The sequence below is a fragment of the Notothenia rossii genome (assembly GCF_949606895.1).
Source record: "Notothenia rossii genome assembly, chromosome: 3".
Taxonomy (NCBI): domain Eukaryota; kingdom Metazoa; phylum Chordata; class Actinopteri; order Perciformes; family Nototheniidae; genus Notothenia; species Notothenia rossii.
The window spans coordinates 94,894,692-94,907,968 of NC_136901.1; the positions used below are offsets into that span (position 1 = coordinate 94,894,692).

The 13,277-nt window shown below is 48.2% G+C and overlaps 2 protein-coding genes across 2 annotated transcripts in view; one reads left to right on the top strand and one right to left on the bottom strand.

The window, feature by feature from the left end:
* Nucleotides 1-3,742, bottom strand: part of mgat4b (alpha-1,3-mannosyl-glycoprotein 4-beta-N-acetylglucosaminyltransferase B) — a 67,356-nt gene extending 63,614 nt beyond the window's left edge. Inside the window, exon 1 of the mRNA XM_079667958.1 lies at nucleotides 3,559-3,742. Coding sequence (XP_079524084.1) covers nucleotides 3,559-3,655 — 97 coding nt within the window. The 5' untranslated portion in view covers nucleotides 3,656-3,742. The remainder of the gene's footprint in view (nucleotides 1-3,558) is intronic.
* The window catches only part of LOC307032686 (uncharacterized protein), a 528,358-nt gene that overhangs the window by 478,944 nt on the left and 36,137 nt on the right, over nucleotides 1-13,277 (top strand). The gene's annotated exons all lie outside the window — the stretch shown is intronic.

Below are 13,277 nucleotides of genomic sequence, written 5' to 3' on the forward strand. Positions count from 1 at the left end.
GCGATCTTCTGATTATCAGAGGAAACACTTCCTGCATGAGATTGACTGAGTCCATGCCGCGGACAGATCTCACGTTACATAGTGATGTCACTACTTTCCAGAAGTAAACAAAGGAGTCAAAAGAAATACAGACAATGATTGCAGTAACTATCATTTGCAGCGTTTCCATCAAGAGAAGTTTGATTTGTTTCAATTCCAAAATGAGGATGGAAGCAGAAAGGATGAAGTGTCAGACATGTTGAACAGAAAGGTTCAGTTTGAGCTCCCTGGAGTTCAGGGGTCATAGTTTTAGCAGGAGTAAAGTTTGCATAGAGACTGAAGGATAAATGTTATCAATGACACTGTGTTTAAAACAAGCGCTCCCTTCACAAAGCTGCTGAGCCTCCATATCTTTTGCATCTCTCAGCTGAACTTTTTTGCAGACCACAAAACACTTCCCCCTAAACACCACCCGTCTCATCGACTGGCGTCACGAACCAAGCCACCCCTTGTTCCTGAGGAGTTAGTCTCCACCCCACACACACAGACTGAAGCTCCAGACAGCATCTGCTCCCAAACAGCTGCACAGTGATGGATCACAAACCAAGCGCTCCTTCTTTCTTTCTTTCTTTCTTTCTTTGGCTTCCTGCAGCAGCAAGATAAATGTGCTCTTCATCCCCAACCCACTATCTCCACCTCAGGCGAGTAAGGAGTCCTAAATCAAGCGCTCCCATACACCTGCTCCTGAGTGTAAACACACAACTTGTTTCATCATAAACAGTAACACACTAAGGCCTCACTGCCAGGACTGTAAATCAAGCGCCCCTCTCCTCATGGTGCAGAATCCACCTGTGTGTTAAGCTCCACACTAAAAATGTAAACGTTTCCTTTTATCTCTCAGAATCATAAATCAAGCGCTCCTCTCTTTAGCAGCTGAGGAGGATGCTTTAACTCCACCCCTGCACAAAGAAACTGCAACAACTAACTCCCCCCGTCTGCTTCCATCGATCACCACCAACCCCTCTCCTCTGGCATGCCATGCATCACAAACCAAGCGCTCCCTTTACCTCAGAGCTGTCACTCCTGACTTTCAAATTCAAAACTTTCTTAAAATCTTTTTATCTTTTTATAAATCATGAGACAACAAACCTCCATCCAATCAACCAGACCGTTAGGCACTAAGGCTCCACAAAACAAATGCTCCCTTAGTTGTGACCCTGCAATAATCAATCTGAGATTAATGCAAACCCCCCCCCCCAATTTACTCAATTGCTATCTCTTTCTCGTACAACTTGCATCACAAACCAAGCGCTCCCTTGATTACATCATGACCCAGAACAACCCCTTCCCAGCGCCAGAACATCCAGCTAACCCCACCCCTCTGCCCTTTCTCCATCTCTCCCATCACCTGGCACGTTAGACCAACACAAAACAAGCGCTCCCTTGATTACATGGAGCAAACAAACCCCTGCCGTCTATCTCCTCTCAGCTGGTACCTAGTTCAAATCAAGCGCTCCCCATCCTGACCTGAAGAACTTCTCAGGCCTTCTTGTGTTTTTGATCCTGTAGCTACAAAGTAAACAGACCCCTCCCCTCTTCTTCTCTATCCAGACACCATGCAGGCATGTGGTGCATCACAAATCAAGCGCTCCGTTAATTAACTTCACCCTTCATGCATTTCCCCCCCCCCCCCCCCCCCACCTGACATGTTATGCTTCACAAATCAAGCGCTCCCCAGGTTACCTCGCAGCTGGAGACCCCTATACATGCACAGAAACATTTCTATGTTGAGGTTAAACTAAATCAAAGTAACCCCTCCTCCCTTCTCTTTCCATCTAAGCCCTCTTCATTGAGCTGTGTGGCATCCCAAATCAAGCGCTCCCTGCACTTCATCACTGATGGAGCTTCTCATGCACTTTGTAGTTCTTGTTTGAACACTTTAAATTAAACAAAATGAAACCCACCCCTTTTCCTCTTGGCTTGCAGGTAATGCATCACAAATCAAGCGCTCCCTTTGTCATCTCACTGCTTGGTCTTCAACTGAAATGCACAGAATAAATGTTCATCCCATGAGAAACACTGAGTGGAGCTGCAACAGAATCAAACTAACCCCTCCTATGTTCTTCTCCATGTCCTGACCCTCTCCTCTTAGCTGTGGTGAGCCACAAATCAAGCGCTCCCTGCACTTCCTCACTGTGGAGCTTCACATGCACTTTAGCATCTTGGGTTTTTGTTTTGACAGAAACACTCAAACTAAATCACACCCACCCCTCTGCCTGGACCCCATCTTTCAGCTTGTAGGTAATGCATCACAAATCAAGCGCTCCTTTAACTAACTGCATGCTGGAGTTTCACATGTACTTTGTGTTTTTCTCTGCACAAAAGCAAGCTTCTCTTTCAGGTGCAGAGTAGCATTTATGTAGCTAAAATTAAATCAAACTAACCCCTCCTCACACCTTCTCCAGCAAGGCCCCTTTTCTCTCAGCAGCATCGCAAATCAAGCGCTCCTTTTACTACCTCACAGCTGGATCTCCCCTCTTCATGCACTGAAGTGTTTTCTCTGAAACAAAATCCTCCTCCATCCCCTCCTTCATTTAGACCCTCTCCTCTTATAGCTGGCATGTGATGCACCTCAAATCAAGCGCCCCTATCTCACATCCCCACCAACATCTTCAAAAACAGCAAACCCCTCTTCTCTCTCCTCCATGTAGACCCTCTCCTCTGATAGCTGGCATGGTGCATCACAAATCAAGCGCTCCTGTTCGTCACCTGGAGTTTGAGCTCTACACACACACTTGTGCTTTATTGTGATTTCAGCAACATTTTAAATAAAACAAAATCAAACCAACCTCTTCTTTAAGCAGGTATGAAATGCATCACAAATCAAGCGCACCTTTAATCACCTCCCTGCTGGAGCTCCACATGCATCTTGTGTTTTCCCTCCAGGTGCACAGGAGCATTTGTGTAGAAATGAAATCAAACTAACCCCTCCTCTCTTCTTCTTCTTCATCTCCTGGCCCTCTCCTCTTAGCTGTGATGCATCACAAATCAAGCGCTCCCTTCATCACCTCTGGAGTTTGAGCTTCACACACACACACACACACACACACACACACACACACACACACACACACACACACACACACACACACACACACACACACACACACACACACACACACACACACACACACTCAGCACCATTTGAAATGAAACAAAACCAAACCAACCCTCTGTCTAAGACCCCTTCTTTTAGCTTGTATGTAATGCATCACAAATCAAATCAAGCACTCCTCCATGTAGACCCTTCCTCTCTGCTGGAGCTTCTCATGCATCTTGTGTGTTTTTATTTGCACAAAATCCTCCATCACCTCCTCCATGTAGAGACCCTCTCCCCTTATATCTGGCATGTGATTCATCGTAAATCAAGCGCTCCTATTCACCTCCACACATCCTGCAGCCTCACATCTTCTGAATGCAACATCCAGAGACACAAAGCGGGAACACACACAGGCACACACACACACACACACACAGACACACACACCCACCAGGGCTGCACGCCGGGGCGGTGCTTACCTCTGGAGCTGCTGAAGGCGGTGTACCAGGACAGGGAGATCAGCCCGCACAGCCCGAACAACAAGACCGTCAGGAAGGAGACATTTCGGAGCCTCATCTCCGGAGGAGCATGTCCGCACCGAGAGAGGGGGGGGGGGGGCGAGACAGGGAGGGATGGAGGGGTAGGGTGGGGGGGGGATGCAGGTAGACAGAAAGAGAGAGAGAGCGAGAGAGAGAGACAGACAGGTAGACAGAGAGAGAGAGGCAGGCGGTGCTTGTTGCTGTCTGAGCAGCAGCAGCGAGACTGAGGGGAGAGAGAGAGAGAGAGAGGGGAGACAGAGAGAGAGAGGGGGGCGGAGACAGGAACAGGTAGAGAGACAGAGGGAGAGAGGTGGAGAGAGAGGAGAGAGAGAGCCAATAAAATACATTAAAAATAAACATACTTATTTAAATATTAAAGTATTGTATTCAAATGTTGTGTTTTAATACCATATGCAGACACTATATGATGCTGTGTATTACACGTGCTGCTGCTCCGCGTGCTAATCAACTTGCAGAAGGTTAGCTAACAGTAAGACCAGAGACCCCCATCTTTTACCCAGATGCTGGGGGTCTTAAAACAAACCTCGTTATCCCATTGATCTGACCCATCCTATAATCTCCCAGCATGCATCAGGAGGATGGAATATATCTCTGTGTTCTAATTGGTTGTTATTTTCCACACTGAAATCAGGAGCGCCGTTTGAACTTGTTTCTCGTCTCTCTTGGAGTTAGCTGCAGATGACTTTATGAACAAACAAAGCATGGCGTCACTTTGTCAGAGAAGAGGAGGGACCCTCCTGCTTCAGACAGAAATACATGCACAAGCTTTCGATAGCTTTTTGACTACCAGTGCAGAAACTATGCCCAGTACCGTCCCACAGGGTGAGTTGCCCTAATGTGGGACAGTCTGGGAAACTCCCTAATGTGGGACAGTCCCTGATGTGGGACAGTCTGGGACACTCCCTAATTTGGGACAGTCCCTGATGTGGGACAGTCGAGGACACTCCTTAATGTGGGACAGTCTGGGACACTCCCTAATGTGGGACAGTCTGGAAACTTAACGTCCCACGTTAGGCTTAGAGCCAAAGTGCCCCACATTAGGCTTAGAGCCAAAGTGTCCCACATTAGGCTTAGAGCCAAAGTGTCCCACATTAGGCTTAGAGCCAAAGTGTCCCACATTAGGCTTAGAGCCAAAGTGTCCCACATTAGGCTTAGAGCCAAAGTGTCCCACATTAGGCTTAGAGCCAAAGTGCCCCACATCAGGCTTAGAGCCAGTGTCCCACATCAGGCTTAGAGCCAAAGTGTCCCACATCAGGCTTAGAGCCAAAGTGCCCCACATTAGGCTTAGAGCTAAAGTGTCCCACATTAGGCTTAGAGCTAAAGTGTCCCACATTAGGCTTAGAGCCAAAGTGTCCCACATTAGGCTTAGAGCTAAAGTGTCCCACATTAGGCTTAGAGCTAAAGTGTCCCACATTAGGCTTAGAGCCAAAGTGTCCCACATTAGGCTTAGAGCTAAAGTGCCCCACATTAGGCTTAGAGCTAAAGTGTCCCACATTAGGCTTAGAGCCAAAGTGCCCCACATTAGGCTTAGAGCTAAAGTGTCCCACATTAGGCTTAGAGCTAAAGTGTCCCACATTAGGCTTAGAGCCAAAGTGCCCCACATTAGGCTTAGAGCTAAAGTGTCCCACATCAGGCTTAGAGCCAAAGTGCCCCACATTAGGCTTAGAGCTAAAGTGTCCCACATTAGGCTTAGAGCTAAAGTGTCCCACATTAGGCTTAGAGCCAAAGTGTCCCACATCAGGCTTAGAGCCAAAGTGTCCCACATTAGGCTTAGAGCTAAAGTGTCCCACATTAGGCTTAGAGCCAAAGTGTCCCACATTAGGCTTAGAGCCAAAGTGCCCCACATTAGGCTTAGAGCTAAAGTGTCCCACATTAGGCTTAGAGCCAAAGTGCCCCACATCAGGCTTAGAGCCAAAGTGTCCCACATTAGGCTTAGAGCTAAAGTGTCCCACATTAGGCTTAGAGCCAAAGTGTCCCACATTAGGCTTAGAGCCAAAGTGCCCCACATCAGGCTTAGAGCCAGTGTCCCACATCAGGCTTAGAGCCAAAGTGTCCCACATCAGGCTTAGAGCCAAAGTGTCCCACATTAGGCTTAGAGCCAAAGTGTCCCACATTAGGCTTAGAGCCAAAGTGTCCCACATTAGGCTTAGAGCAGAAGTGCCCCACATCAGGCTTAGAGCCAAAGTGTCCCACATTAGGCTTAGAGCTAAAGTGTCCCACATTAGGCTTAGAGCCAAAGTGCCCCACATTAGGCTTAGAGCCAAAGTGTCCCACATCAGGCTTAGAGCCAAAGTGTCCCACATCAGGCTTAGAGCCAAAGTGTCCCACATCAGGCTTAGAGCTAAAGTGCCCCACATTAGGCTTAGAGCCAAAGTGTCCCACATTAGGCTTAGAGCTAAAGTGTCCCACATTAGGCTTAGAGCTAAAGTGTCCCACATTAGGCTTAGAGCCAAAGTGTCCCACATCAGGCTTAGAGCCAAAGTGTCCCACATTAGGCTTAGAGCTAAAGTGTCCCACATTAGGCTTAGAGCCAAAGTGCCCCACATTAGGCTTAGAGCCAAAGTGTCCCACATCAGGCTTAGAGCCAAAGTGTCCCACATCAGGCTTAGAGCCAAAGTGTCCCACATCAGGCTTAGAGCTAAAGTGCCCCACATTAGGCTTAGAGCCAAAGTGTCCCACATTAGGCTTAGAGCTAAAGTGTCCCACATCAGGCTTAGAGCCAAAGTGTCCCACATTAGGCTTAGAGCCAAAGTGTCCCACATTAGGCTTAGAGCTAAAGTGTCCCACATTAGGCTTAGAGCCAAAGTGTCCCACATCAGGCTTAGAGCCAAAGTGTCCCACATTAGGCTTAGAGCTAAAGTGTCCCACATTAGGCTTAGAGCCAAAGTGTCCCACATCAGGCTTAGAGCTAAAGTGTCCCACATCAGGCTTAGAGCTAAAGTGTCCCACATCAGGCTTAGAGCCAAAGTGTCCCACATTAGGCTTAGAACAGAAGTGTCCCACATTACGCTTAGAGCCAACGTGTCCCACATTAGGCTTAGAGCCAAAGTGTCCCACATTAGCTTAGAGCAGAAGTGTCCCACATTAGGCTTAGAGCCAACGTGTCCCACACCAGGCTTAGAGCTAAAGTGTCCCACATCAGGCTTAGAGCAGAAGTGTCCCACATTAGGCTTAGATTCAACATGTCCCACATTAGGCTTAGAGCCAAAGTGTCCCACATTAGGCTTAGAGCAGAAGTGTCCCACATTAGGCTTACAGCCAACGTGTCCCACATTAGGCTTAGAGCAGAAGTGTCCCACATCAGGCTTAGAGCCAAAGTGTCCCACATCAGGCTTAGAGCCAACGTGTCCCACATTAGGCTTAGAGCCAACGTGTCCCACATTAGGCTTAGAGCCAAAGTGCCCCACATTAGGCTTAGAGCCAAAGTGTCCCACATTAGGCTTAGAGCCAAAGTGCCCCACATTAGGCTTAGAGCCAAAGTGTCCCACATCAGGCTTAGAGCCAGTGTCCCACATCAGGCTTAGAGCCAAAGTGTCCCACATTAGGCTTAGAGCAGAAGTGTCCCACATTAGGCTTAGAGCCAAAGTGTCCCACATCAGGCTTAGAGCCAACGTGTCCCACATCAGGCTTAGAGCTAAAGTGTCCCACATCAGGCTTAGAACCAAAGTGTCCCACATCAGGCTTAGAGCTAAAGTGTCCCACATTAGGCTTAGTGCTAAAGTGTCCCAAATCAGTCTTAGAGCTAAAGTGTCCCAAATCAGTCTTAGAGCCAAAGTGTCCCACACTAGGCTTAGAGCAGGAGTGCCCCACATGAGGCTTAGAGCAAAAGTGTCCCACATTAGGCTTAGAGCAAAAGTGTCCCACATTAGGCTTAGAGCAAAAGTGTCCCACATTAGGCTAAGAGCCAAAGTGTCCCACATTAGGCTTAGAGCAGAAATGTCCCACATCAGGCTTAGAGCTAAAGTGTCCCACATTAGGCTTAGAGCAGAAGTGTCCCACATTAGGCTTAGAGACAATGTGTCCCACATTAGGCTTAGAGCTAAAGTGTCCCATTAGGCTTAGAGCAGAAGTGTCCCACATCAGGCTAAGAGCTAAAGTGTCCCACATCAGGCTTAGAACCAAAGTGTCCCAAATCAGGCTTAGAGCTAAAGTGTCCCACATCAGGCTTAGAGCAGAAGTGTCCCACATCAGGCTAAGAGCTAAAGTGTCCCACATTAGGCTTAGAGCAGAAGTGTCCCACATCAGGCTAAGAGCTAAAGTGTCCCACATCAGGCTTAGAACCAAAGTGTCCCAAATCAGGCTTAGAGCTAAAGTGTCCCACATTAGGCTTAGAGCTAAAGTGTCCCACATTAGGCTTAGAGCTAAAGTGTCCCACATTAGGCTTAGAGCCAAAGTGTCCCACATTAGGCTTAGAGCTAAAGTGCCCCACATTAGGCTTAGAGCTAAAGTGTCCCACATTAGGCTTAGAGCCAAAGTGCCCCACATTAGGCTTAGAGCTAAAGTGTCCCACATTAGGCTTAGAGCTAAAGTGTCCCACATTAGGCTTAGAGCCAAAGTGCCCCACATTAGGCTTAGAGCTAAAGTGTCCCACATCAGGCTTAGAGCCAAAGTGCCCCACATTAGGCTTAGAGCTAAAGTGTCCCACATTAGGCTTAGAGCTAAAGTGTCCCACATTAGGCTTAGAGCCAAAGTGTCCCACATCAGGCTTAGAGCCAAAGTGCCCCACATTAGGCTTAGAGCTAAAGTGTCCCACATTAGGCTTAGAGCCAAAGTGCCCCACATCAGGCTTAGAGCCAAAGTGTCCCACATTAGGCTTAGAGCTAAAGTGTCCCACATTAGGCTTAGAGCCAAAGTGTCCCACATTAGGCTTAGAGCCAAAGTGCCCCACATCAGGCTTAGAGCCAGTGTCCCACATCAGGCTTAGAGCCAAAGTGTCCCACATCAGGCTTAGAGCCAAAGTGTCCCACATTAGGCTTAGAGCCAAAGTGTCCCACATTAGGCTTAGAGCCAAAGTGTCCCACATTAGGCTTAGAGCAGAAGTGCCCCACATCAGGCTTAGAGCCAAAGTGTCCCACATTAGGCTTAGAGCTAAAGTGTCCCACATTAGGCTTAGAGCCAAAGTGCCCCACATTAGGCTTAGAGCCAAAGTGTCCCACATCAGGCTTAGAGCCAAAGTGTCCCACATCAGGCTTAGAGCCAAAGTGTCCCACATCAGGCTTAGAGCTAAAGTGCCCCACATTAGGCTTAGAGCCAAAGTGTCCCACATTAGGCTTAGAGCTAAAGTGTCCCACATTAGGCTTAGAGCTAAAGTGTCCCACATTAGGCTTAGAGCCAAAGTGTCCCACATCAGGCTTAGAGCCAAAGTGTCCCACATTAGGCTTAGAGCCAAAGTGTCCCACATTAGGCTTAGAGCCAAAGTGCCCCACATCAGGCTTAGAGCCAAAGTGTCCCACATTAGGCTTAGAGCTAAAGTGTCCCACATTAGGCTTAGAGCCAAAGTGCCCCACATTAGGCTTAGAGCCAAAGTGTCCCACATCAGGCTTAGAGCCAAAGTGTCCCACATCAGGCTTAGAGCCAAAGTGTCCCACATCAGGCTTAGAGCTAAAGTGCCCCACATTAGGCTTAGAGCCAAAGTGTCCCACATTAGGCTTAGAGCTAAAGTGTCCCACATCAGGCTTAGAGCCAAAGTGTCCCACATTAGGCTTAGAGCTAAAGTGTCCCACATTAGGCTTAGAGCTAAAGTGTCCCACATTAGGCTTAGAGCCAAAGTGTCCCACATCAGGCTTAGAGCCAAAGTGTCCCACATTAGGCTTAGAGCTAAAGTGTCCCACATTAGGCTTAGAGCCAAAGTGTCCCACATCAGGCTTAGAGCTAAAGTGTCCCACATCAGGCTTAGAGCTAAAGTGTCCCACATCAGGCTTAGAGCCAAAGTGTCCCACATTAGGCTTAGAACAGAAGTGTCCCACATTACGCTTAGAGCCAACGTGTCCCACATTAGGCTTAGAGCCAAAGTGTCCCACATTAGCTTAGAGCAGAAGTGTCCCACATTAGGCTTAGAGCCAACGTGTCCCACACCAGGCTTAGAGCTAAAGTGTCCCACATCAGGCTTAGAGCAGAAGTGTCCCACATTAGGCTTAGATTCAACATGTCCCACATTAGGCTTAGAGCCAAAGTGTCCCACATTAGGCTTAGAGCAGAAGTGTCCCACATTAGGCTTACAGCCAACGTGTCCCACATTAGGCTTAGAGCAGAAGTGTCCCACATCAGGCTTAGAGCCAAAGTGTCCCACATCAGGCTTAGAGCCAACGTGTCCCACATTAGGCTTAGAGCCAAAGTGCCCCACATTAGGCTTAGAGCCAAAGTGTCCCACATTAGGCTTAGAGCCAAAGTGCCCCACATTAGGCTTAGAGCCAAAGTGTCCCACATCAGGCTTAGAGCCAGTGTCCCACATCAGGCTTAGAGCCAAAGTGTCCCACATTAGGCTTAGAGCAGAAGTGTCCCACATTAGGCTTAGAGCCAAAGTGTCCCACATCAGGCTTAGAGCCAACGTGTCCCACATCAGGCTTAGAGCTAAAGTGTCCCACATCAGGCTTAGAACCAAAGTGTCCCACATCAGGCTTAGAGCTAAAGTGTCCCACATTAGGCTTAGTGCTAAAGTGTCCCAAATCAGTCTTAGAGCTAAAGTGTCCCAAATCAGTCTTAGAGCCAAAGTGTCCCACACTAGGCTTAGAGCAGGAGTGCCCCACATGAGGCTTAGAGCAAAAGTGTCCCACATTAGGCTTAGAGCAAAAGTGTCCCACATTAGGCTTAGAGCAAAAGTGTCCCACATTAGGCTAAGAGCCAAAGTGTCCCACATTAGGCTTAGAGCAGAAATGTCCCACATCAGGCTTAGAGCTAAAGTGTCCCACATTAGGCTTAGAGCAGAAGTGTCCCACATTAGGCTTAGAGACAATGTGTCCCACATTAGGCTTAGAGCTAAAGTGTCCCATTAGGCTTAGAGCAGAAGTGTCCCACATCAGGCTAAGAGCTAAAGTGTCCCACATCAGGCTTAGAACCAAAGTGTCCCAAATCAGGCTTAGAGCTAAAGTGTCCCACATCAGGCTTAGAGCAGAAGTGTCCCACATCAGGCTAAGAGCTAAAGTGTCCCACATTAGGCTTAGAGCAGAAGTGTCCCACATCAGGCTAAGAGCTAAAGTGTCCCACATCAGGCTTAGAACCAAAGTGTCCCAAATCAGGCTTAGAGCTAAAGTGTCCCACATCAGGCTTAGAGCAGAAGTGTCCCACATTAGGCTTAGAGCTAAAGTGTCCCACATTAGGCTTAGAGCAGAAGTGTCCCACATTAGGCTTAGAGCAGGAGTGGGCTTAGAGCAAAAGTGTCCCACATTAGGCTTAGAGCCAAAGTGTCCCAAATTAGGCTAAGAGCCAAAGTGTCCCACATTAGGCTTAGAGCAGAAGTGTCCCACATTAGGCTTAGAGCAGGAGTGGGCTTAGAGCAAAAGTGTCCCACATTAGGCTTAGAGCCAAAGTGTCCCAAATTAGGCTAAGAGCCAAAGTGTCCCACATTAGGCTTAGAGCAGGAGTGGGCTTAGAGCAAAAGTGTCCCACATTAGGCTTAGAGCCAAAGTGTCCCACATTAGGCTTAGAGCAGAAGTGTCCCACATTAGGCTTACAGCCAACGTGTCCCACATTAGGCTTAGAGCAGAAGTGTCCCACATCAGGCTTAGAGCAGAAGTGTCCCACATTAGGCTTAGATTCAACATGTCCCACATTAGGCTTAGAGCTAAAGTGCCCCACATTAGGCTTAGAGCAGAAGTGTCCCACATTAGGCTTAGAGCTAAAGTGTCCCACATCAGGCTTCGAGCCAACGTGTCCCACATTAGGCTTAGAGCCAACGTGTCCCACATTAGGCTTAGAGCCAACGTGTCCCACACCAGGCTTAGAGCTAAAGTGTCCCACATCAGGCTTAGAGCAGAAGTGTCCCACATTAGGCTTAGATTCAACATGTCCCACATTAGGCTTAGAGCCAAAGTGTCCCACATTAGGCTTAGAGCAGAAGTGTCCCACATTAGGCTTACAGCCAACGTGTCCCACATTAGGCTTAGAGCAGAAGTCTCCCACATTAGGCTTAGAGCCAAAGTGTCCCACATCAGGCTTAGAGCCAACGTGTCCCACATTAGGCTTAGAGCCAACGTGTCCCACATTAGGCTTAGAGCTAAAGTGTCCCACATCAGGCTTAGAACCAAAGTGTCCCACATCAGGCTTAGAGCTAAAGTGTCCCACATTAGGCTTAGAGCCAAAGTGTCCCACATCAGGCTTAGAGCCAACGTGTCCCACACTAGGCTTAGAGCAGGAGTGCCCCACATGAGGCTTAGAGCAAAGGTGTCCCACATTAGGCTTAGAGCAAAAGTGTCCCACATTAGGCTTAGAGCAAAAGTGTCCCACATTAGGCTAAGAGCCAAAGTGTCCCACATTAGGCTTAGAGACAATGTGTCCCACATTAGGCTTAGAGCTAAAGTGTCCCATTAGGCTTAGAGCAGAAGTGTCCCACATCAGGCTAAGAGCTAAAGTGTCCCACATTAGGCTTAGAGCCAAAGTGTCCCAAATCAGGCTTAGAGCTAAAGTGTCCCACATCAGGCTTAGAGCAGAAGTGTCCCACATCAGGCTTAGAACCAAAGTGTCCCAAATCAGGCTTAGAGCTAAAGTGTCCCACATCAGGCTTAGAGCAGAAGTGTCCCACATCAGGCTAAGAGCTAAAGTGTCCCACATTAGGCTTAGAGCAGAAGTGTCCCACATCAGGCTAAGAGCTAAAGTGTCCCACATCAGGCTTAGAACCAAAGTGTCCCAAATCAGGCTTAGAGCTAAAGTGTCCCACATCAGGCTTAGAGCAGAAGTGTCCCACATTAGGCTTAGAGCTAAAGTGTCCCACATTAGGCTTAGAGCAGGAGTGGGCTTAGAGCAAAAGTGTCCCACATTAGGCTTAGAGCAGAAGTGTCCCACATTAGGCTTAGAGCAGGAGTGGGCTTAGAGCAAAAGTGTCCCACATTAGGCTTAGAGCCAAAGTGTCCCAAATTAGGCTAAGAGCCAAAGTGTCCCACATTAGGCTTAGAGCAGGAGTGGGCTTAGAGCAAAAGTGTCCCACATTAGGCTTAGAGCCAAAGTGTCCCACATTAGGCTTAGAGCAGAAGTGTCCCACATTAGGCTTACAGCCAACGTGTCCCACATTAGGCTTAGAGCAGAAGTGTCCCACATTAGGCTTAGAGCTAAAGTGTCCCACATCAGGCTTCGAGCCAACGTGTCCCACATTAGGCTTAGAGCCAACGTGTCCCACATTAGGCTTAGAGCAGAAGTGTCCCACATCAGGCTTAGAGCCAAAGTGTCCCACATTAGGCTTAGAGCAGAAGTGTCCCACATTACGCTTAGAGCCAACGTGTCCCACATTAGGCTTAGAGCCAAAGTGTCCCACATTAGCTTAGAGCCAAAGTGTCCCACATTAGGCTTAGAGCAGAAGTGTCCCACATTAGGCTTAGAGCCAACGTGTCCCACATCAGGCTTAGAGCCAAAGTGTCCCACATTAGGCTTAGATTCAACATGTCCCACATCAGGCTTAGAGCCAAAGTGTCCCACATTAGGCTTAGAGC